The sequence below is a fragment of the Gasterosteus aculeatus genome, chromosome 21 (genome assembly GCF_964276395.1).
Source record: "Gasterosteus aculeatus chromosome 21, fGasAcu3.hap1.1, whole genome shotgun sequence".
Taxonomy (NCBI): Eukaryota; Metazoa; Chordata; class Actinopteri; order Perciformes; family Gasterosteidae; genus Gasterosteus; species Gasterosteus aculeatus.
The window spans coordinates 19,655,953-19,682,906 of NC_135708.1; the positions used below are offsets into that span (position 1 = coordinate 19,655,953).

The 26,954-nt window shown below is 47.9% G+C and overlaps 1 protein-coding gene across 1 annotated transcript; it reads right to left on the bottom strand.

Annotated features, from left to right (window-relative positions):
- Positions 1-148: 148 nt before the first annotated feature.
- LOC120811840 (cadherin-10) lies at positions 149-26,954 on the bottom strand. Its single transcript, XM_040167504.2, has 12 exons — positions 26,679-26,954; positions 21,581-21,923; positions 15,729-16,023; positions 13,572-13,691; positions 11,606-11,773; positions 11,078-11,259; positions 10,086-10,339; positions 9,123-9,259; positions 8,915-9,036; positions 8,420-8,528; positions 7,754-8,005; positions 149-1,399 (listed from the first exon to the last, which is right to left on the bottom strand). Exons 2-12 carry the CDS (start codon positions 21,788-21,790, stop codon positions 909-911), a joined length of 2,340 nt encoding a protein of 779 aa, XP_040023438.1. The 5' UTR covers positions 21,791-21,923; positions 26,679-26,954; the 3' UTR covers positions 149-908.

A 26,954-nucleotide genomic window follows, 5' to 3' on the forward strand; every position in this document is an offset into this window, starting at 1 on the left:
GCCCCACACAGAGGTCACTGTGTGTGCTTCTGTCAACTTTAGTTTCTTTATTAACCCGCCAAAAACAAGTGCTATTCAAGTGAATCCGTTTTAGAGAATCTCAACTTACTTTTTTAAACTGTTTCAAAGTCAAGCAATGGACTGAAACTATATTTCCTTCTTTTTTACATCATTTTATTAAGAAAATAAGTATAAAAATATAAATATAAAACAGTGTGACTCAGCATTCGAACAGCGTGAATTGCCAGTGTATGACAGTGTTCCTACAACATACACTTTCCATTACATATTACACCTAAATGATTAAATGAATTCACAGTTTGACAAATAAACTGCACCAACCACTCACATGAACATTGCCTGTCAAACGAATATAGCAAATAGTACATAGGATGTCCATCATTAAAAACACTTTGTACATTTACAGTATTTAATGGAGGTGGCTGGAAAAACCACTGGACTCCTTCTGTAGTCCGCCCCAAAAGCCTTTCGGTGCCAATAAACATTGATAGTATACAAGACTACTATCTCTCAGATCAATTACAAAACACATTGTCCACACCATTGTTCACAAAGAATCCTAAAATTCAAAGGCATCTTTACTGATTATGATCAATAACCGTAAAACTTTGAGAATTATACTGTGTCTCCGTTAATGAGAAAAAACGTCCACTCGGTTCAAGTCTGGAGTTCCATGTCAGCATCCACGAGCAGAACGCAGGAATCCTCTGACGCGTCAAACAGACTACTGGTGGACTAGCGAGCTAGCGAACTGGACAGATAAACAGATAGATAGCTGGATAGATAGGTGGACAGGCTAGCTGGCTAGCTGACTAACTAGACAAATGGCTGTCTGGCTAGCTAGCCAGATGAACAGGCAGAAAATGTGGCCGGGACCAAAGGGCCGCCTAGGCCTCTCTGTCGGGGCTCTTCCCGATGTACATCTCGGCCAGCTTTTTGAAGGGCGGCCCCCAGCTGCTGAGGTAGTCGTAGTCGTGGTCCCCCTCGGTGGCGCCCGACTCCAGCGAGCTGAGGGACTCCGCCAGCGAGCCGCTGCCCTCGTACGCGTACGTGGCCAGGGAGTCGTAGGGCGGCGCCGTCGGGTCCACGTCGTTCTCCTGGAGCCGCCCGCTGATGAAGTCTCTGACGTCGGCGTTATCCTTTATCGGTGACGTCCTCCGAAAGGGGAACAGCATTTCGGGGATGATGTCCCGCCGCAGCTTGTTAGCGTCCATCACCTCCGGGTTGCGCAGCGTGCCGATATCAAAGGCCTGCGTGTCCTCCTCTCCGCCCCCTTCGTCGTTGTAGCTGACGACGTTGTCTCTGACATCCTCTTTCGAGATGATCAGAGGCTCCTTCTTCCTCTGCCTCCGCAGGGCAGCAAACAGCACCACGATCACTGCACAAAAACAGGAGGGAGAGACGGAGAGAAGAAGCTCTGCATGAGATGTGTGCCTCCTAACATGTGTCACGCATTAGAGGGCATAGGGGAGCGTGGAGGGGAGACACATTTGTTAGCAGTGATGAATCCCCAACACTGCCTCAGGCGTTCCCCTCCTATTATTAAAGATTCAGTGAAAAAGCATTTTCTTTCTTTTCCCCCTTGAACGGCACATTCAGAGTATAAAATGCTCAGCGGTTAGATGATCCTTCGCTCGCTCTCTCGCTCTCTCTCTCTCTCCAGCATGCAGCCTCGTAGCTCATCTCATTCCTCCTCTTTCAGCAGTAAAAGACAATTGGAGATTGCAGAGTGAGCATGTTTCCAGAGAGTGGCACTGTGTGGGAGCAACTTTTAAATAAACCCATAATTCTCCAAGAAAAATAGGACTCAATCCCTCATTTAGGACAAGTACAAATGCTGCGTCCCCCTTGCCTCCTTTCCATCGCCTTCCTCCCCCATTTTATCTGCCCTAGCGGGGGTGCTGTGGGTACTGAAGTTGTCTACTTGCCTCCCACCGGGGTGTTAATTACAGCACCCTGGGGGGGTCGGGTGGAGGTGTCTGTTTAGAGGGTTCTTTACGGACATTTGTGAGCGACCAGTGCCCTGGTTTTGGACGGCGACGAGGGAGAACGTTCCATCTCAGTGGATCAAGCGGCGGTGAATGCGGCGGTCCGTCAGGGGGGGGGCGGAGGCAAAAAAAGAGTCACATGATGAGCAGATGTCATGATATTTAGATGAAAAGGAGAGAGAGTGGAGTTTAACCTTCGCCACACTTGAATTCTGTTTCAAGTTTCTTATTTTATAATAGTTGTGTCACGGTGTGGTTCACTTCCTGTCTTATTTTGTAGTTTTCTGCCACTCGTGTCCCCGGGTAACTTCACTTCCTGCCTTGTCTCGTCATCCCCTGTGTTCGTCTAATAGTTTCCACCTGTGTTCCAATCACCTGCACCTCCCTTGTGTATTTAAGCCATGTGTCTCCTGTGTCACTTGTCGCGTCATTGTCTTTCGCCACGCATGTCTTTCGTCTTGGATCGCCGTAGTTTCTCGTCTGTGTGCTTTTGCCCCCGGTTCCTGTTTTTTGAGCTTTGACTATTAAAGTCTTTTGTTTTCTACAAGTCTGCGTTTGAGTCCTGCCTTCCACCCCGCAACCCTGACAGAATGACGCGACCAAAAAAGGGCTCAGCAGACCCGCTGCCAGACTATGGTCCGGACTACCTGGACGTAAGGAGTCCCTTCTGGCAGCGGAAAACAGACTGTGTTTTTGGTCCCAGGAGCTATCAGCTCGCCTGCCTCGAGCTCCGGGACCTCCTTAACCCTAGGAGGAGCAAGCGGAAGAAGCGATCTCCCGTTCCCGCTGGGCCGCCGCAGCGATCTCCCGTTCCCGCTGGGCCGCCGCAGCGATCTCCCGTTCCCGCTGGGCCGCCGCAGCGATCTCCCGTTCCCGCTGGGCCGCCGCAGCGATCTCCCGTTCCCGCTGGGCCGCCGCAGCGATCTCCCGTTCCCGCTGGGCCGCCGCAGCGATCTCCCGTTCCCGCTGGGCCGCCGCAGCGATCTCCCGTTCCCGCTGGGCCGCCGCAGCGATCTCCCGTTCCCGCTGGGCCGCCCCGACTCTCACCCATGCCCCCGACCCGACCAGTACCGGCCCCACGCTCCATGCCCCCGACCCGACCAGTACCGGCCCCACGCTCCATGCCCCCGACCCGACCAGTACCGGCCCCACGCTCCATGCCCCCGACCCGACCAGTACCGGCCCCACGCTCCATGCCCCCGACCCGACCAGTACCGGCCCCACGCTCCATGCCCCCGACCCGACCAGTACCGGCCCCACGCTCCATGCCCCCGACCCGACCAGTACCGGCCCCACGCTCCATGCCCCCGACCCGACCAGTCCCCGCTCCGAGACTCATGACCCCGACGCCCCCAGTCCCCGCTCCGAGACTCAGGCTCCCTCCCTCCCATCCCATGGTCCTCTCCCACCCTCCCGTTGGTGATTTGAGGGCCGTCTGGGATCCGGCCCTTGAGGGGGGGGCTACGGGGTGGGTTATGGGGGGGGCTGAGCCGCCGCAGACTGCGGAGTTGTTCCGTGTCCCCGAGCTGGAGCAGACTGCGGAGTTGTTCCGTGTCCCCGAGCTGGAGCAGACTGCGGAGTTGTTCCGTGTCCCCGAGCTGGAGCAGACTGCGGAGTTGTTCAGTGTCCCCGAGCTGGAGCAGACTGCGGAGGTGTTCCGTGTCCCCGAGCTGGAGCCGACTGCGGAGGTGTTCCGTGTCCCCGAGCTGGAGCCGACTACGGAGGTGTTCCGTGTCCCCGAGCTGGAGCCGACTGCGGAGGTGTTCCCTGTCCCCGAGCTGGAGCCGACTGCGGAGGTGTTCCCTGTCCCCGAGCCGGAGCCGACTGCGGAGGTGTTCCCTGTCCCCGAGCCGGAGCCGACTGCGGAGGTGTTCCCTGTCCCCGAGCCGGAGCCGACTGCGGAGGTGTTCCCTGTCCCCGAGCCGGAGCCGACTACGGAGGTGTTCCCTGTCCCCGAGCCGGAGCCGACTACGGAGGTGTTCCCTGTCCCCGAGCCGGAGCCGACTACGGAGGTGTTCCCTGTCCCCGAGCCGGAGCCGACTACGGAGGTGTTCCCTGTCCCCGAGCCGGAGCCGACTACGGAGGTGTTCCCTGTCCCCGAGCCGGAGCCGACTACGGAGGTGTTCCCTGTCCCCGAGCCGGAGCCGACTACGGAGGTGTTCCCTGTCCCCGAGCCGGAGCCGACTACGGAGGTGTTCCCTGTCCCCGAGCCGGAGCTGACTACGGAGGTGTTCCCTGTCCCCGAGCCGGAGCCGACTACGGAGGTGTTCCCTGTCCCCGAGCCGGAGCCGACTACGGAGGTTTCCCGTGTCCCCGAACCTGCCATTATAGAGACGTTCCGTGCCCTGCAGTCGCCGCTCCGGAGCCGGCTTGGTGACCGCCCGCCGGGCCGACCCCCAGAGGCTCCCCGCTCGTCTGGCCACCCGCCGGGCCGCCCGCCAGAGTTTCCCGGGTGGTCCGACCAACGTCTCTGGTTTCCCTGCCCCCCCACCCCTTGTTTTGCTCTAGTGTGAGCCGCCTGGAAGTCGGTCCTTGAGGGGGGGGTACTGTCACGGTGTGGTTCACTTCCTGTCTTATTTTGTAGTTTTCTGCCACTCGTGTCCCCGGGTAACTTCACTTCCTGCCTTGTCTCGTCATCCCCTGTGTTCGTCTAATAGTTTCCACCTGTGTTCCAATCACCTGCACCTCCCTTGTGTATTTAAGCCATGTGTCTCCTGTGTCACTTGTCGCGTCATTGTCTTTCGCCACGCATGTCTTTCGTCTTGGATTGCCGTAGTTTCTCGTCTGTGTGCTTTTGCCCCCGGTTCCTGTTTTTTGAGCTTTGACTATTAAAGTCTTTTGTTTTCTACAAGTCTGCGTTTGAGTCCTGCCTTCCACCCCGCAACCCTGACAAGTTGATAATGATGCAGATCGATGGAAACCTCAAATTCGCAAAGTCTTTCTCTTTGAAAGGAGAAAAGTGGGTTCAAAGTCAATTCACCGTAAGTGTTACAAACTCATATAGAACAACGCTACTCGGTTCTCAGAGGACAGTCTCGCTGAACAAGAGCAAGCAAGGATTTCCTCAATCCCAATCTCTAGTCAGTAATAAATGCTCCTATCAAGCACTATGCTTGGCCAAGCGAGGTACCGCTCAATGGCAGTTCAAACCCATTACTTATTGATACGCCCTTGACAATAAGCACCACGCATTTCTGCTCTTTGCAGGGTAAAATGATAGGCACTTCTGCAGCCGTGGCCCGTGTGCCGTTACACACCGCATTACATCCCGGGGAGGACTGAAGTGGTGCTTTTCGCATGTTGGGAATTAACACGCAACCTACCGGGCCATACAGCGAGCATTTGCACAAAGTGGGTTTATTTGATAATGAATGGAGCGCAGAACCACGGCACAGTTTGCTGATGGAGTACTGCCGTGCACATTGTGTGTGTGTGTGTGTGTGCATTATGTGGACTGCTGCTCAGCATCAGCAATCAATCAAACCCTACTTGTTTTTTTTTTTTTTTGCTTTGCCTTTTTGCATATGCAACCAAAGCATTCGGGATTAAATTATTAATAAGGGAATACTTCTTCAAAGATATAGCCTCTTGACAAGAAAAAAAGGACGGCGTGGAGGTCATCCACATACCATTGAAGTCATTGACTTCCAGGGGGAAGCCCCAGCTTCTAGGAGAAGTAGACCCCGTTTTATTCAAAGTATGACTAAGACCTCTCACTGAGTACCCAATTACTGTGAGTGTCCCACAGAGTTATTATCCTATTGGCCCCATAGGTTGTTTCCAAAGGCACTGACAACCTACTTACTTTACCATTCCCGTATGCTGTGTGCTGCTGGAGATTCACTGCAAAAGGAGGCTGAGTAGTTCCAGTGAGGTATTTGGAATACGGCACCGTCGCACTGTTTAAGGACGGCGCTTGGCTGCATCAACCATTCTTAAGTATTAAATGTCACGATAACGGTTTTAATACATTAAGATTCCAGGCTGGTGCCAGCCAGAGCGGTGACTGCTGGGGAGAAATGCATATTTTCAGTAACATTTTATTGATCGCAGCGAGTTGGGAAAGCTTTCAATCGATGCGCCGTTTGTAACGATAGAAGCTGTTGGAGCCGACGTATTCACATTTCTCCCCTTGTAGTGGCCACCCGGCAGCACGTGTTCGAGCAAAGCGAGTCGCCCTGCGCCACGTTATCGACTTCAGCACCTTGGATTGGCTGCAGCATGGATCATGTGAGACTCCTGCCTGGAGTGCTAATGTTCTGTGCGTCACACATCTCGGTGCCATTGATCAAAAATCACCCGCATAAAAAAAAAAAATGAAAAAATGAAAAAAATGGGGAACAAAAGAAAAACGGTGCGCTGTGGCGAGGTCCTTTCTCTGGCTCTTTTCCCACAGCTGAGGAGGCGAGAACGGGAGCGGCACATTCTGAACGGACAGCTGGTTCTGAGGACATGGTCATGGTCGCCAAGGATTTTGGATTTTGATTGATACTTCTGTAGGTATTACATGCTTCTGACATCAATGGGAGGTTAAGGTCAGGTAGGTGTCTGCTTGTAGACGACAGCGACACGTTCGACAGCCTGCAACGTGCCCACAACAGGGATTCTCCAATGGTGTCCCTTTCATGTCTCAGGGAGACTTGGTGCCACACAGAATGGTTCGTGGCCGCTCGTAGACCTTTTGAATTGTGACTTGCAATGATTATTTTCCACATTCGGAGTTTGGGTTTAGGACACATTGCGTTGGATTCCAATCGTCCATGTTTCAAAAAGTACAAATAGAGTCTGTGCACCACAAAACCAAGAAGACAGAAGGTGGAACAATGATGGACAGGTCCAGTAAATGATACATTTTGTGACCGACGAGGCATTGGCGAACTCCAGCCAAGACATTTCAGTGTGACAGACAGAGAGACAGTGATTTGGTATTCAGTATGGACTGATCAGTGGAGAGTCTGGGCGTGACGGCCTTACAAATGTGTGTCAGTAGCCAGAAACCCTGAAGACGCTGTCACAGGGACTGCATGCGGCTATCAGCGCTGGTCTATTTCTACCACAAATGTCTGCACACTAACTAATTGAAATAAATGCAGACAGCACAGTAAGCATCAGAAAGCTACTTTCTTAGCTCTACAGTAAGCGTTGCCTTCACCCTTTATTTCCTTTCTTCTCATCGGTGTTGATTCTTTTTGTGAATCTGCTCCTTCGACACTTAAATATCACCTCTGTACAGCTATCATCCAAAACATTGTTAGATCGACTGCCTTATTATTCATAATAGTGTTACTCAGCATCACCCAAAGGCTGACTAGCTACCCTGGCATAGAAGAAGAAGGCAGTTCTGTATTCAGTCGGCGATGCTGACTCAGGACACTTTAGCCTCGGTACGAATGGCTCAAGTAGGCGCTTCGTGTTAAAAAGGAGATGGATATTTTGCCTGCTCCTTTAAACGTCTGCGACTTGTTGCAATTATTTAAAAATTTGCCACCGTCATCACTGCAAATTTTGCTGAGCCAAAAGGGAAAACCAGCCACGCATAGCGACAGTAACTAAGGGGACGTTAAAGCAACTCTGGAGTCTGAGCATGAGGTTGTTTGGTGTACAGATTATACAAGAGATTCCTGAGGTTAATTTGTGCATTTGGGTTCTGGGTGATGTAATTGAAATTGACTTCAAATACACCCGATCACACACACACGCACACACAAAACGCACGCTGGCACTCGAGGGCGGGCGGGGCTTACTGAGGAGGATGACGACGCAGAGCAGTATGGCCACCAGCGCCCCGGTCGTGAGGCCGTCTGAGAAGGGCAGGACCTCCGGGTTGCAGGTCTGCATGTTCCCGCGGCTGTCACAGGCGCACACGCGCACAATCAGCGTGCTGGTGCTGCTCTGGATGGGGTAGTCGTTGTCTGAGATCACCACGGGCAGGAAGTACATGCTCATCTCCCGCCGGCTGAAGCCTCCCCTCCGGGTCAGGATGTTGGCGGTGTTGTCTGTGGGGGGGGGGAAACAAGTAGAGTCAGTGAGGAGCCGCCTCACTTCTCCAAACATATTCGTTTTCTGCGTTTCCTTCTCTCTGTACCTGGTGACGGACGGCACGTTGCACGTAACTTTTTCTTATTTCTTTCCTACCAAATATATGGTCTGCACTTTATTTATTGTAAATAATTTCATGTTTACACTCTTTACTTGTGATAGAGCCACCGCCCACCTGTTTCTCTTGGTGCATAGTTGCTGAACGTAGCTTGAACTGTTAGCACTATTAGCACAATTAGCTGCTAGCCGCCATGCTGAGAGCTGTGTTGAGGCGATGCATATATGCTGTGAATTTCCTTACAATTTCTGTCATTTCAAAATCTCCAGACACACTTTAACATACACGAGTAACCTTTGTATTTGTTTCTCACCTTCCCTGTCGGCAATGGTGAAGTTCGGATTGGTGGCACTTATGCTAAAGACAAACTTGTGTCCAACGAGCGGTTCGTCCGTGTCAACGGCACTTATTGTCTGAATCAGCTGCAAAGACAGTATGAGAAAAAACACATGAGCACTCGTCATCTTAACCACATGATGGCAAGCAAGGCATTTCATTCAAATGCTATTCGATAGAAAATAAGTAACATATCACTGAGTAAACTTGGGCCAGTCAGATCCGTTAGAGACAAATCTGCAAAATGTTGCGAAGTGTTTATATAATTAAAGGATTTGTCGAGTGAAACAGCCCCGCTGTGACGTGTGAATGGCTGTGCACCCACACAGATCCGTCAGAAACGCACGACATTTCCTCTGCAAATGTTGGTAGGTGACTTATGGGTGATCGCTGCCAACGTCTGTTTGGCTCTCTGCCCAAAAACCATGGAAACGGCTCCCCGTTGACGTAGAGGATCTTAAATTTGAATCACCTGTCCGGCTTTGACGTTCTCGCATACGAATGTGTCGTAGGACATGGCAAACTCAGGGGCGTTGTCGTTGACATCCAACACCTTGATGAACACGGGCACCCGAGTGGTCTGCCGAGGGTTATCTGAGATAAAGGCACAATGACAGAGAGTCACTTAACGTCAGGAATCTAAAAATACAGAACTACTAATGTCAATCAGTGTCAATTACTTATTTCAGTGGCCACCACAGAGATGTTGTGCCATTTGGACATTTCTCTGTCCAGGGCTTTCAGTGTTGTGATGGTTCCGTTCACAGAATCGATGTTGAACAGCCTCTCCAGGTCTGTGTGCCGATCAATGGAGTACCTGAGAGAAGAGAAGAACACGCATGCGCGCCGTTAAAAATGTATTTGCACCCCTGTGACGTTGCTCACGCGACGTGAGCTCTGTTCCGCTCGCACCGATCCGTCTTCACTGGGCGTCCGAGCGAAAGCAGCTCTTTGCCGCATAAAAGTGTGTTCTGCCCACTTCATCACTCGCCGCCCAAAACGCGATACGACGATGCATCTTTCCTCGCGCCTGCTCATTTGTCATGGTCAGCTCTCATATTTCACTGAAATTTGAATGTGCAACACAACACGCCACGTGGCATGGGCTGGGAGTGGCGTGTCTCTTTGTGCGGGAGACGGGCAGGCGCCATGTGCGTGGAAGCGGCTGCGCTGAATCGATACAGCCAATTAGGCTCTTTCACTTTGTGCCACGGAGGGCTTACATAATTGTGGGAAATAAAAAGTGTCTCTGTATTCACTTCACAGGGCCTCCGCCATCTTCCACTGGGAAATAACCAGGAGGGACCTGTGAATAATATGCGCTCCCTCTCCACGCTGACAAGAGGCTGATGGATTAGATAAAGCCAAGTGGGCACATTTTCCACTCACTGCTAAAACGACTGATAAGAGGAAATGTTGTAAATGTTGTAATTCTACCATGTGTGGCTTTTTCTCACTCATTGATGTTATACTGATATAATTAAAGCTTTGACAATGAGTTTAAAAACAATCATAATTTGGCAATCTCTCCACGTGGGTCGGTTTGGAAAATCTTTGCTTTGGCCACCGACGAATTCCAAAGTTCCCTAAATAGCGAGAACTTGAATTTGTTCGCTGAAAAGCAGTGCGAGCGCGTAGCGTACTTGACGGGCTTGGTGTCGGCGTCGGGGTCCCTGGCCGACACCACGCCGACGAAGCTGCCGGCCGCCGTGTCCTCGTGCACCTCGATGATGTAAGGGTTCCTGGTGAAAACCGGGGGCTCGTCCACGTCCTCCACGGTCACCTTGACCGTGGCGTAGTCTTTGAACTGCAAACCGTGGATGAACCTGGCGTCCAGGTAGGTGTTTTTCACCTCCACTCTGAACTCGTAGTCCCTCTTACTTTCGTAATCCAGGGCCTGGAGATGAAAGAGCATCAGAAGTCAAGCCGCAGACTTTTTCCTTAAAATTCTGTCCGCCTCCAGGATTTCTGAGGCAATTCATTACATCCTATTTGTCTGAGTTTATCGTATTCATACTCCCAATTGTAAGTTATAAATCCATGTGAGGAATATCTCGGGATCTCAGGTGGAATCTGAAAAGAGTTTCTGGCCAAAAGTCTGCTTAATATTATTCATTTCACAGGCTTAGGGTATCTGATTTCACTCCACAGTTCAAAAATAAATTCTGTCATATGTCTTTCTAACACGAATGAACGTTATCAAAGAGCTTTTTGTAATCTCAAACCATTCTACTCGGTCTTCCCAGTGGAGCTCAACGTATATGAGAAGCGATAAAAAGACGGCTCACATTAAATCTAATTAAAACATATAGTAAAGGATGAAGAGGAAATCCCAAAGGTCAACAGCTGAAGACCTTATGCAAATTCCATGAGCACAGGTGGTGTTACTTGATGCATTTGTTAAATGTTTTTGCTGTAAAGGCTTTCTGTGGCACACTTCAACATCTTTTGAAGGCCATTGATTGCAGCTGTGTGAAAACAGTTGTTTGTCTGATTGCACAGCCGTCATCAATCAAATCCCAGTCGCATGACTGCTCACCGCAGCTGCACTTGATGTTGGATGCAGACCACAAAGCATAAAGCAGTAAAGCTGGAAGACTCTAATGCACCAAAAAGAAAATGGGGAATAAATGACCTTTTTTATTATGATGACTCCCTCCTGTGTGGTTTGGTCTGTGATAATGTTGAATGTGTCATGGCCCCCGACGATACTGTACTCCATCTCAGCATTGCGCCCAACATCTGGATCATCAGCCTTGATGCGTCCAATGGCGCCTCCGATCTCGGTAGACTCCACGGTGGTCACCCGGAAGGAATCTGAGACGGCAGATGAAACAGTCATGACACAACCGGTGGGGCGTGCGTGTGTCGTCAGTGGGCTACTTGGGGTTTGGGAGCCCATAATTGGACTTTTTGCTTGTCTCATTCATAATGAGAGTCTGCCAGAGGCTGCTGCTCTGTTCCTGTCGTCACATTGTTGCCTCAACCCATGCAATCGTTTTACGTAGAATGCATTGCTGCTTTTAATCAAATATGAAACTTGTTTGAGGGTTTGAAAATATCAACGCCGAAGGCGTGAAACCACCAAGCTCGCTAATACTTTGTTTCCAGATCTCGTTTGAGATATCAGTCCGTTCTAGCATCGGGAGCTGAGGACTCTTACGGTTGGCGAAGCGCGGCGGGCTGTCGTTGACGTCGGAGAGGGTGATGCTGACTGTGGTGGTCCCCGAGAGCCCCCCCATCTGTCCGGCCATGTCTTTGGCCTGGATCACAACCTGGTAGTTTTCCTTGACTTCTCTGTCCATGCCAGGCAAGGCTGTCTTGATGGTGCCTGGTGGGGAAAACAACATGATTCTCAACACTTTGGCCAATTTAATGAAATCTGCCTAATTGAAAATGAGATAAGAGTCACACCAATTTCATCCCCGTGCCGAACCATGTCTCCGGATATTGCATCTATATACTACTATTTTGGTTCCAATTACATTTTAAGGGGAAGTGTAATTGCTGCTCGGATTCTGTTCCCTGGCAACACTTTCCTATTTTCACGCGCGCTACGTTTATGTTTAGAATCCATGTGGTAGGAAGTGGTCTGGGTTTACATGCCTGCAGAGCTCAGAACATTGAGTCTAACTACAGGCGAGGCTCCTGGTGTCGAAGAACAAAGGCCTTTTGGTCAGAGATGACTCCTGCCGTGCTGTATTTAAATGAAGGCCAGCTGCTCCGGTCACAGTCTCTGTTGACCAACGTAGTTCTTTCTTTTCTTTTCCTGAATCCGTGTCAAAGACACACATCCTTGTTTCCCTTTGCTGCCCACTATGTCACGCTGAGAGATGAAACCAACTCAGTCACCCACCTCGAGGAAACGCTTCGTATTCAAATGTCTGTCATAACTTCAAACTCATTCTAGATGTGAAGATGCAACAGATCGGCTATGTGAAAAAACGAGACAATTACCAATTAAATAAATACATTCATTCATTTTACATCTTTTTTCCAAGAAAAGGCTTTTTATGGTCAAAACACAATTTAATTCTAGAAGTAGTTCTATTAAACTGTTCAATTGTTCAGATGTATTATTTATAAGTCCAAATGTGAGGGAGGGAATTCAAGCTCATCTTCACGTTATTTTATTTTTTCTGAATTAAAGCATGCAGAATTCTTTTTTAATGCAGCCCTACTCTTATTTAGTTAACTGAGAGAACATTAATTATTTTCGCAGTCACACATATATGTTGAGTTCTTCTTCTTCATTTGATTTGTTAGCGTTGCATTGATTAAATGCAGATGTTGATACAACTCTATCCCTCTATTTAATCACACTAAATAGTTACATTATGATCTTCTGGACCTTTGCATCTAGAAACTAGTTGGTAATAAAATGCTTTGTGATGACTATGTGGCACCGATGGAGCTAAGTACCCTTCTGGTTTGAAACTATCTTGTTCCTCTGGATTCAGGTTATTATACAGCTTGTGACATTTAGACATTCATATTTTACTAGAACAATTAGAAATACACACTTTTACAGAATTTGACATTTCGGCTGAAAAAAATAATCCTGTCGACGTGTCCCTAAATGGAATGTACTCTGTGCAATCAGGTCCCGACTTCAAATAAATCCTTATCGCACTTGTTGGAGTCTCAGAAGCTCTTGTGGCAGTGCGAGGGAGCTCTGTTTACACCAACGTGATCTCCAAAACCTGTTCGTAAAAATGTATATGAAAATCTTGAACATACACATTCGTAACAATACATAGGAACTGGCGGCTGTTAACCACGCCCCTTGAGTGAACAACATGGCGGACCATGTTGGATTCTTGAGTGAACGTCTCTCCGCCATGTTGGATTTTTTGAGGGGGTTAGGGTTAGTATTCTATTCTTATAATTTAACATTGATTTCATGTTAAAATTACAATCATAACACGTTTATCTTACATGGTTAGACTTCACAAAGTGTGTTTACGGGGCGCAGGTCCCCGTTCACTTTGAGTAGGGCGACGTCATCAGTTGCAGTCCGTATTTATTTAGTGTGTGTCACTACGAATTTGTATGTTCAAAATTTTCTTATACATTGTTACGAACAGTTTTTAGAGATCAGGCTGGTTTACACACTGGGTACGACTTACCATTTTCAGAATCCACAGAGAAATATGGCTGTCCCTGCAGAATGCTGTATACCAGCTTGGCACTGTTCCCATACGTTTCATCGTCGGCATCGTTAGCGGTTACTGTGGCAACAGATGTACCTGCAAAGAGGGCATGCAAAGGCATGTTTAATGCCAGAGCAGTGATACATACATACATGCATCGAACTGACTCAACATTGACTTCGTATGCACTTTGTTCATTAGTTTGTTCTCATGCAGAGAATTTGCTATAAAAAGAAAAAACGACCTTTAGAGCAAGCAATAAGTAAATCTTTAGTTCCGTGTCAAATAAACTGCCACTGGTGTGAATCTAATGAGTTGGCTGCAGAGAGGCAGGGTCATCTTAGTGAAAATATTAATTATGCCATGAAGTGAAGGCAGAGCCTGCAGCAACCGAGCCAACCGCTAACCTACGCAGGCTCCTTTGAGGTCTCCTGATGGCTTTGAATGTAATATTGAGTTTTTGTTGAGTTAAATGAGACATAGTCACAGCAATATCAGAGAAGTTACCCGTGTAAAGTCCTAACACTCGCTAGAAACAGTTGATAATCACTAATTTAAAGTACTAATGCAAAGATTTTGGTCTCATCAGTCAGTTTCTTGTCATTGGCAGCGCGTAGCTTATGAGTGTGATCCGTGTCATTTTTAACAAAACCATTACGCATTTGTTGCACAGCGGCTGAAATTTCTCAACGTGTCGTCAACCCAACTAATGAAACATTATATTGTTGTACTTTATTCTCACTACGGCAAATGTTGTAATTAGATTTAAATTCGGAGAGTAAAGAATGTACCTTTGCATAATCTTGTGCATAATACCATTGCTGCTGTGAGCGTAGCAAGGTCGTATTACTGAAGAATTTCTCCCTGACCTCTGTTGTCAGAGTCCAAGGTGTGGCAGCATTAGATAAATACTGACGAGCTTCCACTGAGGAGCTGGAAGAGAATTACTGTGCTCAGAGACGATGCCTTTCGTATTTCCTGCAGAGATTACACCCGGCAGCCGGGGTTGGAAGTGTTATTTGGCAATATGAAACTAGCATCACTCACACTGTTCTTAAATCTCCAAGCACTTTCCCCTCACGAATAATACACACATGAATCCACAAGCACTGATAGGTGCTTGGATATGTGCCATTCCAGTGCTAAATGGATAAAAATGAATAGTAGAAAAGGGCTCAGTTGCTCCCAGACATCCTGCAGTTGAAGTCCTGCATGATCCACCCGAGCGTTTCAATAACGCCGCGCTGCAGATACTGTCCTTGGCATTCAGGAGACCTCTGGCGTGTCCTGTTTGGGTCTCTGACTGTCTCCGTGCATACTAATGAACCCTTGAACATCTGTCCCACTTAGTCCCAGCACTGATGGCATAGAGGGGGGAGGGGAGGGGGGGCTGCAGGTTGTTCATGGCTGGCCTGCTTTATTAACCGGTTTGTTGGGTCTAAACATAAGACGAAGGCCCAGAGATGAGCAGCGGTGACCCTGCGCCTCTTTTCCCTTCTATGACAACAGTGCTTCAACGGGCATGAATCCCAAAGAGTGGCATGGAGGCAATTGGCTCTTGATAGACCATTGATTGCTACTGTGAATTATTTTTTTTTGTTGCATAATTGAGGATTGATTTCATGCCCTCACGCACTATTTACATAAGCTTTGTTTATATTGATGCCAATTGGTTTATTTATATGACTTGATTGGAATGAAGCAAAGCTCAATGAAGCAAATCCTTAATTGGAAAGACTGACAATCTAAACTTTCCATGTTTCTACTGCCTATTAAAAACAGCAAATGGCACTACTTGTTATGAATGCCCAATGAGCCCGGCCAAACAAATAATCACACAAGGAATAAATGACTTTGACGGAGTGAATGCAGCGCCACAATAGGCCGGTCCATCGCACTGATGAGCAACACCATGCGCTCTTTTGCTTCTCCTTAATTGCCTTCCACCGTGCTATTAATTATAGATCCCCATATGCTTTTCAAACAATGAACCAATTACTACCAGATCTATAGGTTTATACAATTATTGTTTTCTTGCTTACTTGTTTAACTTATCATCACAATAACAACAACTGGAACCAAAAGCGGATCGTCATCTAAAACATCTCCAAAATAACATCAACCACAACGTACCAACTTCGGACATTTCGGGGACGCTGGCGAAGTAGGTCTCCTTGGCGAACTTTGGCTCGTTGTCGTTGATGTCGTGGATCTTGATGTTGAACTCGGTGTCGGGCTCCAGCTCCAGGTTGGTTCTGCGGTCCAGCACCTTGGCGTTGAGCGAGTACATGGCCTTCTCCTCCCGGTCCAGCCTCTTGGTGGCGTGGATGTCCCCGGACTTCTCGTCGATCAGGAACAGGCTGCCGGCGCCGTCTCCGGTCAGGACGTACTTCACGTTGCCGTCGCCTCGGTCCATGTTGGAGTGCAGCTGAGGACACGGCACACACACACACACACACACACACACACACACACACACACACACACACATACCTTTATAGGACCGAGTGGAGCGGCAGCGATGCGTAGCTGTGTGAGGTTCAAATCCACTGAAAAACATTCATTGCATTGCCCTTAAACACCTCGCCACATATTAACACTTGATTGTCTTCTTTGTTGCAAGTATATTTGAGTAGTACGTGCTGTTTTTGAGTGTGGTACACGATATAAACGCTGACAAAGGGGTCTTTCTCTGGATATCTAAATTAATTTGTATGCCCTGGTTGCCAATTCTCTCCCTTCTCTCTCGGTTTCATTTTTAATTGAAAACTATTGCAAGCACCAGTTTCAGGTGACATTCAGGGACTCTAGCCTCCTCACGTGCCTCTCAGTTTGGCTAATTTAGCTATTTCTGCTTGTGTCTCTACACTCAAACCAAAGCGTGTGTCCTACAAATCCCCAAGTTCATTTACCAGACACCAACAGTTGGAACAGTTGAACGTTCTGCTCGGCCGTGGTCGAGATGTATGAAAACATTGAGACGTCCTCGTGATCTCTGACGCCGTGAACCGAACCCACCGAGGGTCAGGTGGCTCTCCGCCTCCAGCCTCGGCCCCCACAGTGTCCAGAGAGACACGCTCCATTAGTTCTTGCCTTTGGAAAACGATGAAAACGTGACCCACAGCAACAACTGCTACAATGCGTCCCCTCTGACCTATCCGTCACCGCCGAGCGGACGCCAGCGTCATGGAGGAGTAATGGCGGCTCGCTGTGACAGACGCTTGATTCAGGCTCATTCTGCACGGGATCTGTCAGCAGATATATTTAGAATACGATCTCATTTCAAATGACAAGTAGTTAGAGACTCAGAATGTTCGTCAGCAAAGTATTAATATTAATGTCCGCGTGCTGTGAGGGACCTAATTATTTCTTCCCCGCAGTTGGAAAAGTGATGTCAACAGTACACCTTTGAATGGAAATCTGAGACGTGTTGCCAGCCTTCCTCAATAAGCAAAAAGAAACGGCGTGCGCGTGGAAACCAGACGCTGTCGAGTTGAAATGAACAATGTGCGCAGTATTGGCCGTTGTGTCTGGAAAAACATTTCCACGCAGGTGAACTCCATCATCCGACGTCTATTAAAGAGGAACATCAGTCGGCTTGGATGCTCTGGTGCGTTGGAGTTCTATTCATTGTTTGTGAATAGGAATTCACTCCTGAGCGGAGCCGAGGATTTATGACGCGCTGTGTGTGCGAAGGCCGCTGCCGTTGTTGAGTATGAGTGATGCTGCTAATTTCGCTGAGCGGGAAAGCGCACCATTGTTTGCATTGGAATTGACTCCCTATGTGCATTGCGTATGTATTTGCAATGCATACTGGCTGCAGGTTGCACAGCGGGCTCACAGAGCGATGCCCGACACTCGGTTCCCATTAAAACACTCCTCTCTGCTCCCAGCGTGATAATTACACCATTACTGTTTCAGCCCCAGTCCGACCACAACAATCACATGTTTTTCCGAAATCGTTTGATCACATTCTTCAGTGGGTTTTCTGTGATTATAACCACATATCTGGTCTTGGCCGTTAATCCCGTAAAAAGAAACCCGAGCAACGGAAAGTACAAACAGCGAACCATCAAAGGAGCCGGCGCCCTGCGCTGCCAGGCCGTCTATATGATAATAGGGATTTTACTGCCTTTGCAGAACCTCGTGGCGTGCATTTCACGTCCTTCCCTTGGTCTACGTACTGCTGCATACACTCTTACTAATTATTGGATGCAGCATAACTTCAGCTCCCTAATCATCGGGGGACACGGGTCTTCTGCACGTGGGCGCATAGATTTAATAGGGAGTGGTAAAGCAAATGAGGAGAGTTTTGGCAGAGCAATACAGTTATTATGAGACTGTAAAAAAAAAAAATATATATATATAAATATCCAATATCAATTTGTTTTTCGCTTCCTATTATGAACTATTATGGAAACAAGAAAGATACAATTATTTTGTGGGATTGCTTTTCACAAGGTCTTTCGTTTCATTCGTGGCTGTGAATTTCCTTTTACTGCAGTGTGTTACGGCCTCTCTCTCGTTGGCGGGCGAGGATCCCCTGGCGGGAGCCGGTTCTGGGTGGCCCCTCAGCGGGCTTATTGCCTCCTCGGTGTTGCTCATATCGGCTTGGAACGGCCGGGGGGGGGGGAGGAAGCGCTTAACAGCGACCTTCGTTTGGATCTAGCGTGTAAATTTGCACCGCATGGATTATTTCATTTTTTCATAAATGCATTATGTCATGTTTAAAGTTGTTCAGAGATATTTTTTTCTGTATATAAGTGTAATAGTATATTAAATTTGTATTGGCCTAAAAAGAAGCGGGTTCTTTATGTCGAAGGGAAATCTAACACGTGTTGTGAATCTATTACATCTAGTACATCCAGAGAAAGAACAACTGGCATTGATGACAGATTGTGGTTGTTTTTCACACACTCTTAACAGAATCAAATGTTCGCACCGCCACACTATATTTGCGGGGATTTAGTGGCTCTCCTGTCAAGGCCGCCCAGCGAAAACACAGCCTTTTTAAGGCCTTACAACAGAGGCACAGAAGAGAGCCTTGATGACTTAAATCGCCTCGCACAAACAGGAATTGTCAGCAAAGCGGCAAAATCATTGGCAATTCTGTGCAGGTCTCAGCTAAGCATTGCTCGCTGCTGCAGAGCGGAGATAGCGAAATAGAGTGTAGAATGAACACAGCGTTGCTCTTCCTCAGTCTCTAGTGACATAGTACTGTAACACTGTATGTGCGTGTTACCGGGTTAACGTCACGCAGCGCAGCTCATGTGATCAGTAGTTTCTTCATGGAGAAACGCGTCGGATGCTCACGCGGCAAATTATTACCAAGACAAAGTGAGCTAACTTGCATATTCTTGTTTGGAGCAGCACTTTTCCTCTTCAAGGCGGAAGACAATGCGGGTGCAGCGGGAGCTTAATAGGATTTAGTTCACTTCAAACACGCCACTCAGATGCTCCGGAATCCAAAGTTTGCGGTCGTATTGCTCAGCGTTGCGAGTGCTCACACTTCACAGGCCTGCTTAAGAAGTAGGGCACCGCAGCTGCACACAGTGAGCGCTCGCACTCATTACTGGCCCCCGCCGAAGGTTTCGACGCCCTGGCGCTCGCTGCGCGCACAGCCGCCGCATAGCGTGCTTCCAGGCATCGAGCACACGCCGCCGCTCTTTCCCCCCCGGGGGCCGACCGAATACCAGCCGAGCAAGTTGCTCGGGACCTTCCGCCAACCGACGCGGCTTCTTCTGTCTCCTCGTCATCATTCGGAAGAGGACGTGAGCTTCAGAGCAGCGGTTCTTTATTTTTCTTTTCCGAGCCCCTCGACGAGCAATGCGAGCTGCATTCATTGAACGCCGCTTGGTCGCTTTCAGCCCAAACGCCAGCCGTTCACCCAGCGCGGCTTTACATCAGACCAGATTCTCGTAATCAAGAAATCAGCCGTAAGTGACAGTGGGCGAGTGTCGGCGGGGTTGATTGGAGAGGTCTGAGTGAATGCGAAACAAACAAGACCCCCCGCGGTGCACAGCGAAGGCCATTCGATGATCTTCAGGAGGACGGCCGTCGCGGCTTTGATGGCTTCGTGCTGGACATGAAAGTGCTTCATGCCTCTTTCTGTTTACCTCTCATTTGTTCCTCTGCCAGCGTCATTATCCGGCCATTGTTCCCTCTATTTACAGGCTCTTTTTCAGTTGCGACTTACAAGAGAATAATAGCCGTCACACAGCCTGCGGTGATTAGTTAAAGGAAAATCCTTTTATTTTCACCCAGGACTCTGCAACCCACAGACACTAAATTACGGATGATATAAAGCGAAGGCTGGCAGCACGTCTTTATATGCTGGAACGAGATGGAGGTTGACCTTTTTGCCTGAAAAATGACCCAAACTATTAGTCAGTTGTCAACACAGGGGATTAGTTTCCGGCGGATGGATTTATCGATGAGTTGTCTAATCTTTGCGGCTCCAACATCCATCCATCCGCATTCTCTCTCTGTCCATTCATCTTATTGTTTTGTTTTTTAAGGTTATTTTAGTTATTGATGTATTTTCCCAATAACTTCTTTCTCCATCCATCCATCTCTGATCCCTTCACGTATAAGCGTCTCCCCGTCCTCGTCCCGGTGCGTCTCTCCACGGAGAGCTCCGGCGTTGAACTGATTGAATTAGCGATACGGATCGCGCTAGGTCTGCCCTATTTCTTTCTGTTGGTAATTTATTACAGCCTCATGTTTCCCCGACAGTTTAATGGTGAGTGATATTGGACGGAGGGGGCGCGCGGAGCCGGCGGATGTGATTGCTGTCATGCCGCAGAAGTTGGATGCCAGAGAGCATCACAAAGTCGAGTGAGAAAGCCACATTGCAGCAGTCCCTGACGTGCCAACGGACGGCCCCGTTTATAGTCAGCGATTGCTTTGCTGCGGCGGCGCTTCACGCAACGAGGTGAGTTCCATCGGCCCGAGCTGATTGATATGTTTTCTTCTCACCGAATCCTTTTCTCCTTATTCCATTAAATTTTGCCGCTCCTTCCTCTTCGCCACATCAGGATGATGGTTTCTGCAAAGGAAGTTGTCATATCCCCCCCCCCCCCCCACACCCCTACTCAACCTTGCACCAGACACTTGTTTACTCCGGAGAATGAGGTGTGTGATGAAAGCGAGCTTCCTTTGAGAAAATTTGTCTGTCGACAGCCACCTCATTTCCCTCCCTGGAGTTGTAACCGAAGCGTTCCTCATCACACCTGTCTCCGTGGTGCTAGCATGGCTGAGCTGACAGGAACCTCTCTGATCTGCGTGGCTGCGGATGGGGAGCATTGTGCCGGAACTCTCTTTTCTCTTCTCTTTTTGGAGAAAAGGGTCTTGCAGGAGCTGCAGTTTTAGAATTTGGTCACGGGAGTCGGATTTGAGCGTTTCGAGCTGGACCAGCACGGCCGTGAACTGATATTAATTATCAAACTTGAACCTTGTTCAAACTCCTACTCAATGTGTTGTTATTTTATTTTTACCGCCAGCCTGCCACTTGTTTTGGGGTTTTAAAACCATGATGCCCACACACCTCCACAAAGTGTTTTTATTTAATAAGTGAAATATAAATCCAGTCTGTTGAACAGGCTTTACTTGGCTCATGACTCATGCACACTTGGTTTCATTGACTGATCTGAAACAAGTTCATCTTTACCGTTGAATACACCTCATTTTGTTGTTGCAAATGCGCGATATTACTTTTACATTAGCGACACCTGCTTAACCCCAACTGAACACCGTTATCTTTCACAGTACGTTAGTATGTTGTTTTTTATTGAGCGAAGGACGTGAGAAAGAGAAGCCGAGTACATAAAGACTGTAAAAGAGAGCATTTCACGTGTATCCGATAGCTCCGGTTAACAGCCGGCTTCCCGGCAGACCGTTCGTCTTCAGCCAATTACATCAGACACTACTCGGACGAGCTAAACCGTCTGTAATTACTCTGCACACAATGGGCAGGGGCACGTTACCTTGCCGACGTATTGATGGTCATTTCCTGCGTATTCCTCCAGCAGAAAGAATTGATTCCACATCCATCCCCGTTTGGAGCGCTGCAGAGTCCTGCCGTCACTGTCTGGCATCCCAAACAGATTCCCGATATTCCCAGGCGTGAAAGGCAGGGCGGTGCTGGGCCACAGGACGGAGAGCACCAGCAGCAGCACGACCCGATCGGTTATCATGGTACCCGATCGGCTGGCGAACGCTCCCGGACGACTTCTGAATTAAGGCGATGAACTTGCGATTGGACCAAGACTGGAAGGCAGCGTCAACAGTACAGACATTGTATTCCTCTCCTCGATGTCCTTGAGTTTCCTGTGAAAAGACAGAACATCGGTGAAGAAGCACTTCTGCATCACCTTCACAATCGGCTTGAAAAGCCAGCGTGGCAGAAGGAACACTGAGGCAGCACGCGGACCACAATGGGACGACACTTTTGTACACAAAGGCCTTGTGTCTCTTTCAATATATGCTTCATCGGGGGAGCTGATTGTGCAATCAGCAAAGGTGCATTTTGAGCGTGTCGGAGAGCTCAAAAGTGCTAATTCAGTGATTGGTTTTGCCCTTGATCAGGAACAGAACAAACATCTAAATGTAGGTTTTGCTAAATGAAAAAGAAATGATAATGAACATTAATGAACGCACTAATCAACCGAGGTTTAATAATCTTATACGACGACCTACTGCAATAATAGTCGTTTTAAGAAAGTGATTAACAAAAAACAAAAAGCAATCGATAAAAAACTTCAGTCGCCACAGTGCATTCGTCAAAGGTTTAAAAACTGCAGCTTCAACTGCATGTCTTCCTTGTATTTGAGTAGTGAAAGGTTGAGCAGCACTTCACTAATTAGAAGTTGCATTACCGATGATTTGCACAGCAGAATGAGAGTAAAAGGCCCCACTGTTAAACGCTCCACTTTATCTTGACGGTGCCGCAGAGCGACCTTCGCCGCCGCGTGTAGACATGCATTGTCTTTCTAAAGATGTCTTCTTTTTTTTTTTTTATTCATCCCCTGACCCATTTTTCTCCAAGGTTTCCACTGCAATTTGTCCATGCATACGTTACGGACGGAGCCTTGCATATATTTGTATTACTCCCAATGCGCTACATCAAAAGGCTTCTTCTTCAAGCGCCGTGTTTTCATCACTGTTTTCTTCCCTTTTTGATGAAAGTTCTTCAAGGATTTGTCGTCAGCCTATGGTTTCCATTTAGAAGCATCACACAATAGAAAGGTACTTTTCAACCTATCGCATGGGGCTCTGTGTGCAACGTGTGACCAATGCCAGAATGAAAGGCTGTTATCTGCTTTCGGTCGTCTCCCCCTGATACTTCACTTAGGTCATTCGGGTGCGCATGCATAATTCAGGGTCCATGGGAAGTTAATCCTCATAAATCTTGTCCTGCGTTCTAAAGAAGGGTCACTGCACGAGGAGTCCTGGCGACAGCGTCCGCCGTCGAACCTCCGGGGAGCGTCGAGCAGACTTTAGCACGTGCTACTTTAGCAATTCCTTCGCTTTTGTTCAGAGCCCTTTAACGACAACCGCGTCGTCAGGGCAAGTGTTTACGAGGACAAAGGGCTCGTTACCGTCCGTGGCAAAATCAGCGCCGCGGTCCCGTCGGTGGGAGTGAAGTGCGGCATATAGAAAATCAAATGAGCCAGCTGATGAGATCTCAGGCGAAAAACGTTGCTCATATCGCTCGTGTTGAGACACTCAGACGGTTCCCACCAGGGTGAAGACGTTCAATCAGCATTGATTTTCAAGTGTTCGCGATACTTTGTGTGAAAGTTGAACGTTTTTAATGGATGAATATTGCCTTTAGAATTTAAAAAAAATAAGGCATGTAGAAGAATGTTGGAACCAAGCAAACGTCTCCACAATCTACATGTAATGAACACGCTGAACTCCACAACGTGATGATACATCACAGCTGTGTTTTCCCCCTGACAGGATTTGAACTTTGTCAAAGTACGGCTGCGGCATTAGAAGAGATCAAATGTAGATTGTGTTGCCACGGATTACATTTCTAATGTTATTTTCTCTGTGCACGCCCATAATGTGGCATGAGTGTGACAAGTGTGGTCCCGAAAATCAGGAAACGCCGCCTTGCAATTAATCTAGTCTGATGCTTGTGATTGCATTTTCTAATTATCATTCCAGCCTGTCCTTGAGTTTTAATAGCATTCTGGATATTAATCTTTGATGTGGTGTGCCTATTAAGCGTTAGGGCCAGTGTGTCTTTTCAGAATTCTACCAAACTCCATTAAAGGATGAGTGAGCTGAATCAATGCCAGATCCTATAGACCCGGCCCGAATTATCCTAACTCATTAAACCCATTGAATGGTGGGGGTTTATTAAAAAAGTTGTTTATGATTAGATTCAGCTAATATGGCTCGGCATTAACACCAGCAATGTGAAGGGACCAACGAGTTAAATAAGTGTTGTCGAGGGCTGTTATTCTTAATCTCGCCTGACACATATTCTGGCAGGAGCTCGGCTCTGCTCCATTTTTTGTAATCCACAAAATTATACATTCTTGTTTTGCTGAATAAGAATATCTTTGATCAGATATAAACTAGCTGTTCATCAGGATATTCTCCCTGGAAAAACACGGCCTCGCATATCAGTCTGTATCAATTTGTGTGCACATGCATCCGAAAATTTCACAAGCAGGCTCTCCAACCAACATTAAACCCGACTGTGCAACTAAGCACTTTTATGGCTTTAGTGGGGCAATGCAAGTCTGCGGCTGCACACAAACCTTTTTTCAAGAGGTCTTGCATACTAAATATGTAATCCTCGATACACAGGGGAACACAAACACCTAAAACGGACCATCTGTGCCGCATGTTGGTGCAACCTTTGGCTCAGACTATTTATAGCGTTCCACTCTGTCTGCATTGGTTTGAACTTAACGTTGCACTTTAACCACGAAGCAGCGTTTAGTGAACTCAGGGCATAATAGGTCGCGTTTTCAAAGCTTTTCAACGCAGTTCCTTGTGGTTTACTGCACATGATCATAAAAATAGAAGCAACACACACACATTATTGCACATGTGCAGAGTTGCTCTCAGCATAAACCATCTCAAATACCATTTACTCATTAAAAATCAATTACAAACTGCCATTCAAAATAGGTTCACTTTTTGAGGAACAAGTGAATGTATGTGGGACTCATCAAACAGGGACAGATGAAGACGAAGATGGATGCAAGGTCATAAAAGCGGTGCCGTGATTATGGTTCGGGTGCTTTGGACGCACCCCTCGAGTCCACGGACCCTGATTTACGGCCGGTGGGTTCAGCGGCAAACGCCACGCGCGCCTGCGAGCCAGGTGCAGAGGACTAGTGTCTTGTGATTGGCAGTTTGAGGAGCTCCAGTGATTGCTTTCTGGTATTGACGGAGCAGCACAGACGGAGCGTAAATCTAGCCTGGGGGGCGTCGGATGTACCGAGACGCAGCACCCGCCCAAACCTCCACTTGGTGGAGCCCTAGAGCTTCCCAGTCGGCCTCCGCCGGCCCGCCGGCTCCGGCAGACCTCAGCGAGCTTTACTCATGTTTTGAAATCCTTTAAGCAATTTTGTGATACGTACTTGTTGAAAAGCTTTAAAAGGAAGGAAGGGGGAGGCTTCTTTCTTGAAAAGAGACATGTTGGAAGGGACATTTAAACATCGAATCCACTCCATTTAAAAAAAGAAAGGGCGGTAATGGATTGTATGCATTTTAAAAGGCAATAATAACTAATTAACCCTAGCATCTGTCTCACTATGCGAAGGTTTAGCAAGGCCACCACAGATAACACACTCTGGCAAAAGACACCGTCGGAATACAAAGACGCTACAATTTAAACTGACCAAAATGTCCATATTAATTCCTTTATTTTGTCGAGGAAATAGCCGACCTCCCCCCCTTGTTGCTCACTGTTTTCTCACAAATGTGCACATCACTTTTCATTTATTTTCTAATATTGGTGTTTAATCCTTTCGAGCCAGCCGTGCGAATGCTCGTGAGAGCTCTGTGCCCGTGTGTGAGAATGGATTTCACCGCCTTTCATCTCCACGCTGAAAGGTCACTCCGTATCTGACTATAATTCGGGGAACGCGTTAGTGGCTAATTTGCACTAAGCAGCGATGGTGTTACACGGATGACCCGGTGCACACTACTACACCCTCATGCATCACTTTAGTGACTGCGATGCAGGCGGCACACCCAAGGAGAACCTTCAGGCGGTTCGGGGGGGGGGGGGGCGAGGAGAGGAAGGGGAGGGTTAAGTTTGCGCCGCGGAGGATATGGACGTGTAGAAACTCTGCTCCGGCACCACCGTAAACACCTCCGTGCGTTTTCAGAGATAGGGACGGTACAGCGCCTCTCCATCAAATCTGCCCAGAGCACATCCCAAGCATCATTCACCCTCAGTGCATCTCAGCAGACAGGCGAAGGCATCCACACACACACACACACGCACACACACAGAGCTTGGCATGGTCACTTGAACAGGTGCACACACAAGAGCAGATTCATTTATATATTGCCGACGTGCCGAGTATATTTGTCTACGTACATAAGATCCAAAGAAGCAGAGCATGAGCCTGCGACGCACTTAGGACAACGGTGACTAAGTTGATGCTGAAAAGCACAAAATGATCCCAAGCGATGAAATGATAATGTTAAAGTTACATAGTCGTGTAATTCTCTGTGTGACTGAGGTCACGGAAGAATGCTGTTCAATTCCCAGTCAATTCATTTGGTTTATCAGGCATCAATAATTGGCTCAAAGTTTATATTTTCGAGACTATTGAGAATATACAATAGTGTCACTATATATAAGTTTTTTTTTTTTCCTTCATTTTTAAGCAACATGAAAAAAAAAAGTAATCTGTAGACAAATGTCCAGATCGGGGGAATCGAACAGTGGATCCAATCATGCTTCATTTATCCGTTATCAACATCTTTGAAGTTGCAGCACTTCTTTTCGTGGGATGCAGATCATCCTTTTCCGGTGTCTTCAGGCAGACAAAATATAAATACATCCATCAACATTAATCTTAATCTAAAAAAAAAAGCCCTTACCTTTTGATTCAGACAGCTTAGCATCCGTGTGTGTGACTGACTGAGGTCCTTAGCAGCGCTTAGCGGGGGAGAACCTGACTCCTCGCGGCAGTGCTTACATTCCAAGACTGACAACGGCACAGCTGGTGCGAATGTGTATGAGAGAGAGAGGGAGGGAGGGAGAGAGACAGGGGGAGAGAGAGGGAGGAGGAGAGAGCGAGAGAGAGGGAGAGATCGTCTCAGTCGCTCTGCCCTCCCTCCCTCCATTTCTCCTCCCCGCTCTCTGGCTTCTCTCCC

Coding starts and splice junctions, on each gene's coding strand:
- LOC120811840 (XM_040167504.2), bottom strand. CDS start 21,790: ATGATAACCGATCGGGTCGTGCTGCTGCTGGTGCTCTCCGTCCTGTGG. Junction 10,340..11,077: donor GAGTCATCATAATAAAAAAG/GTCATTTATTCC, acceptor TTTCATCTCCAG/GCCCTGGATTACGAAAGTAA. Junction 9,037..9,122: donor TGTGGTGGCCACTGAAATAA/GTAATTGACACT, acceptor CCTTTATCTCAG/ATAACCCTCGGCAGACCACT.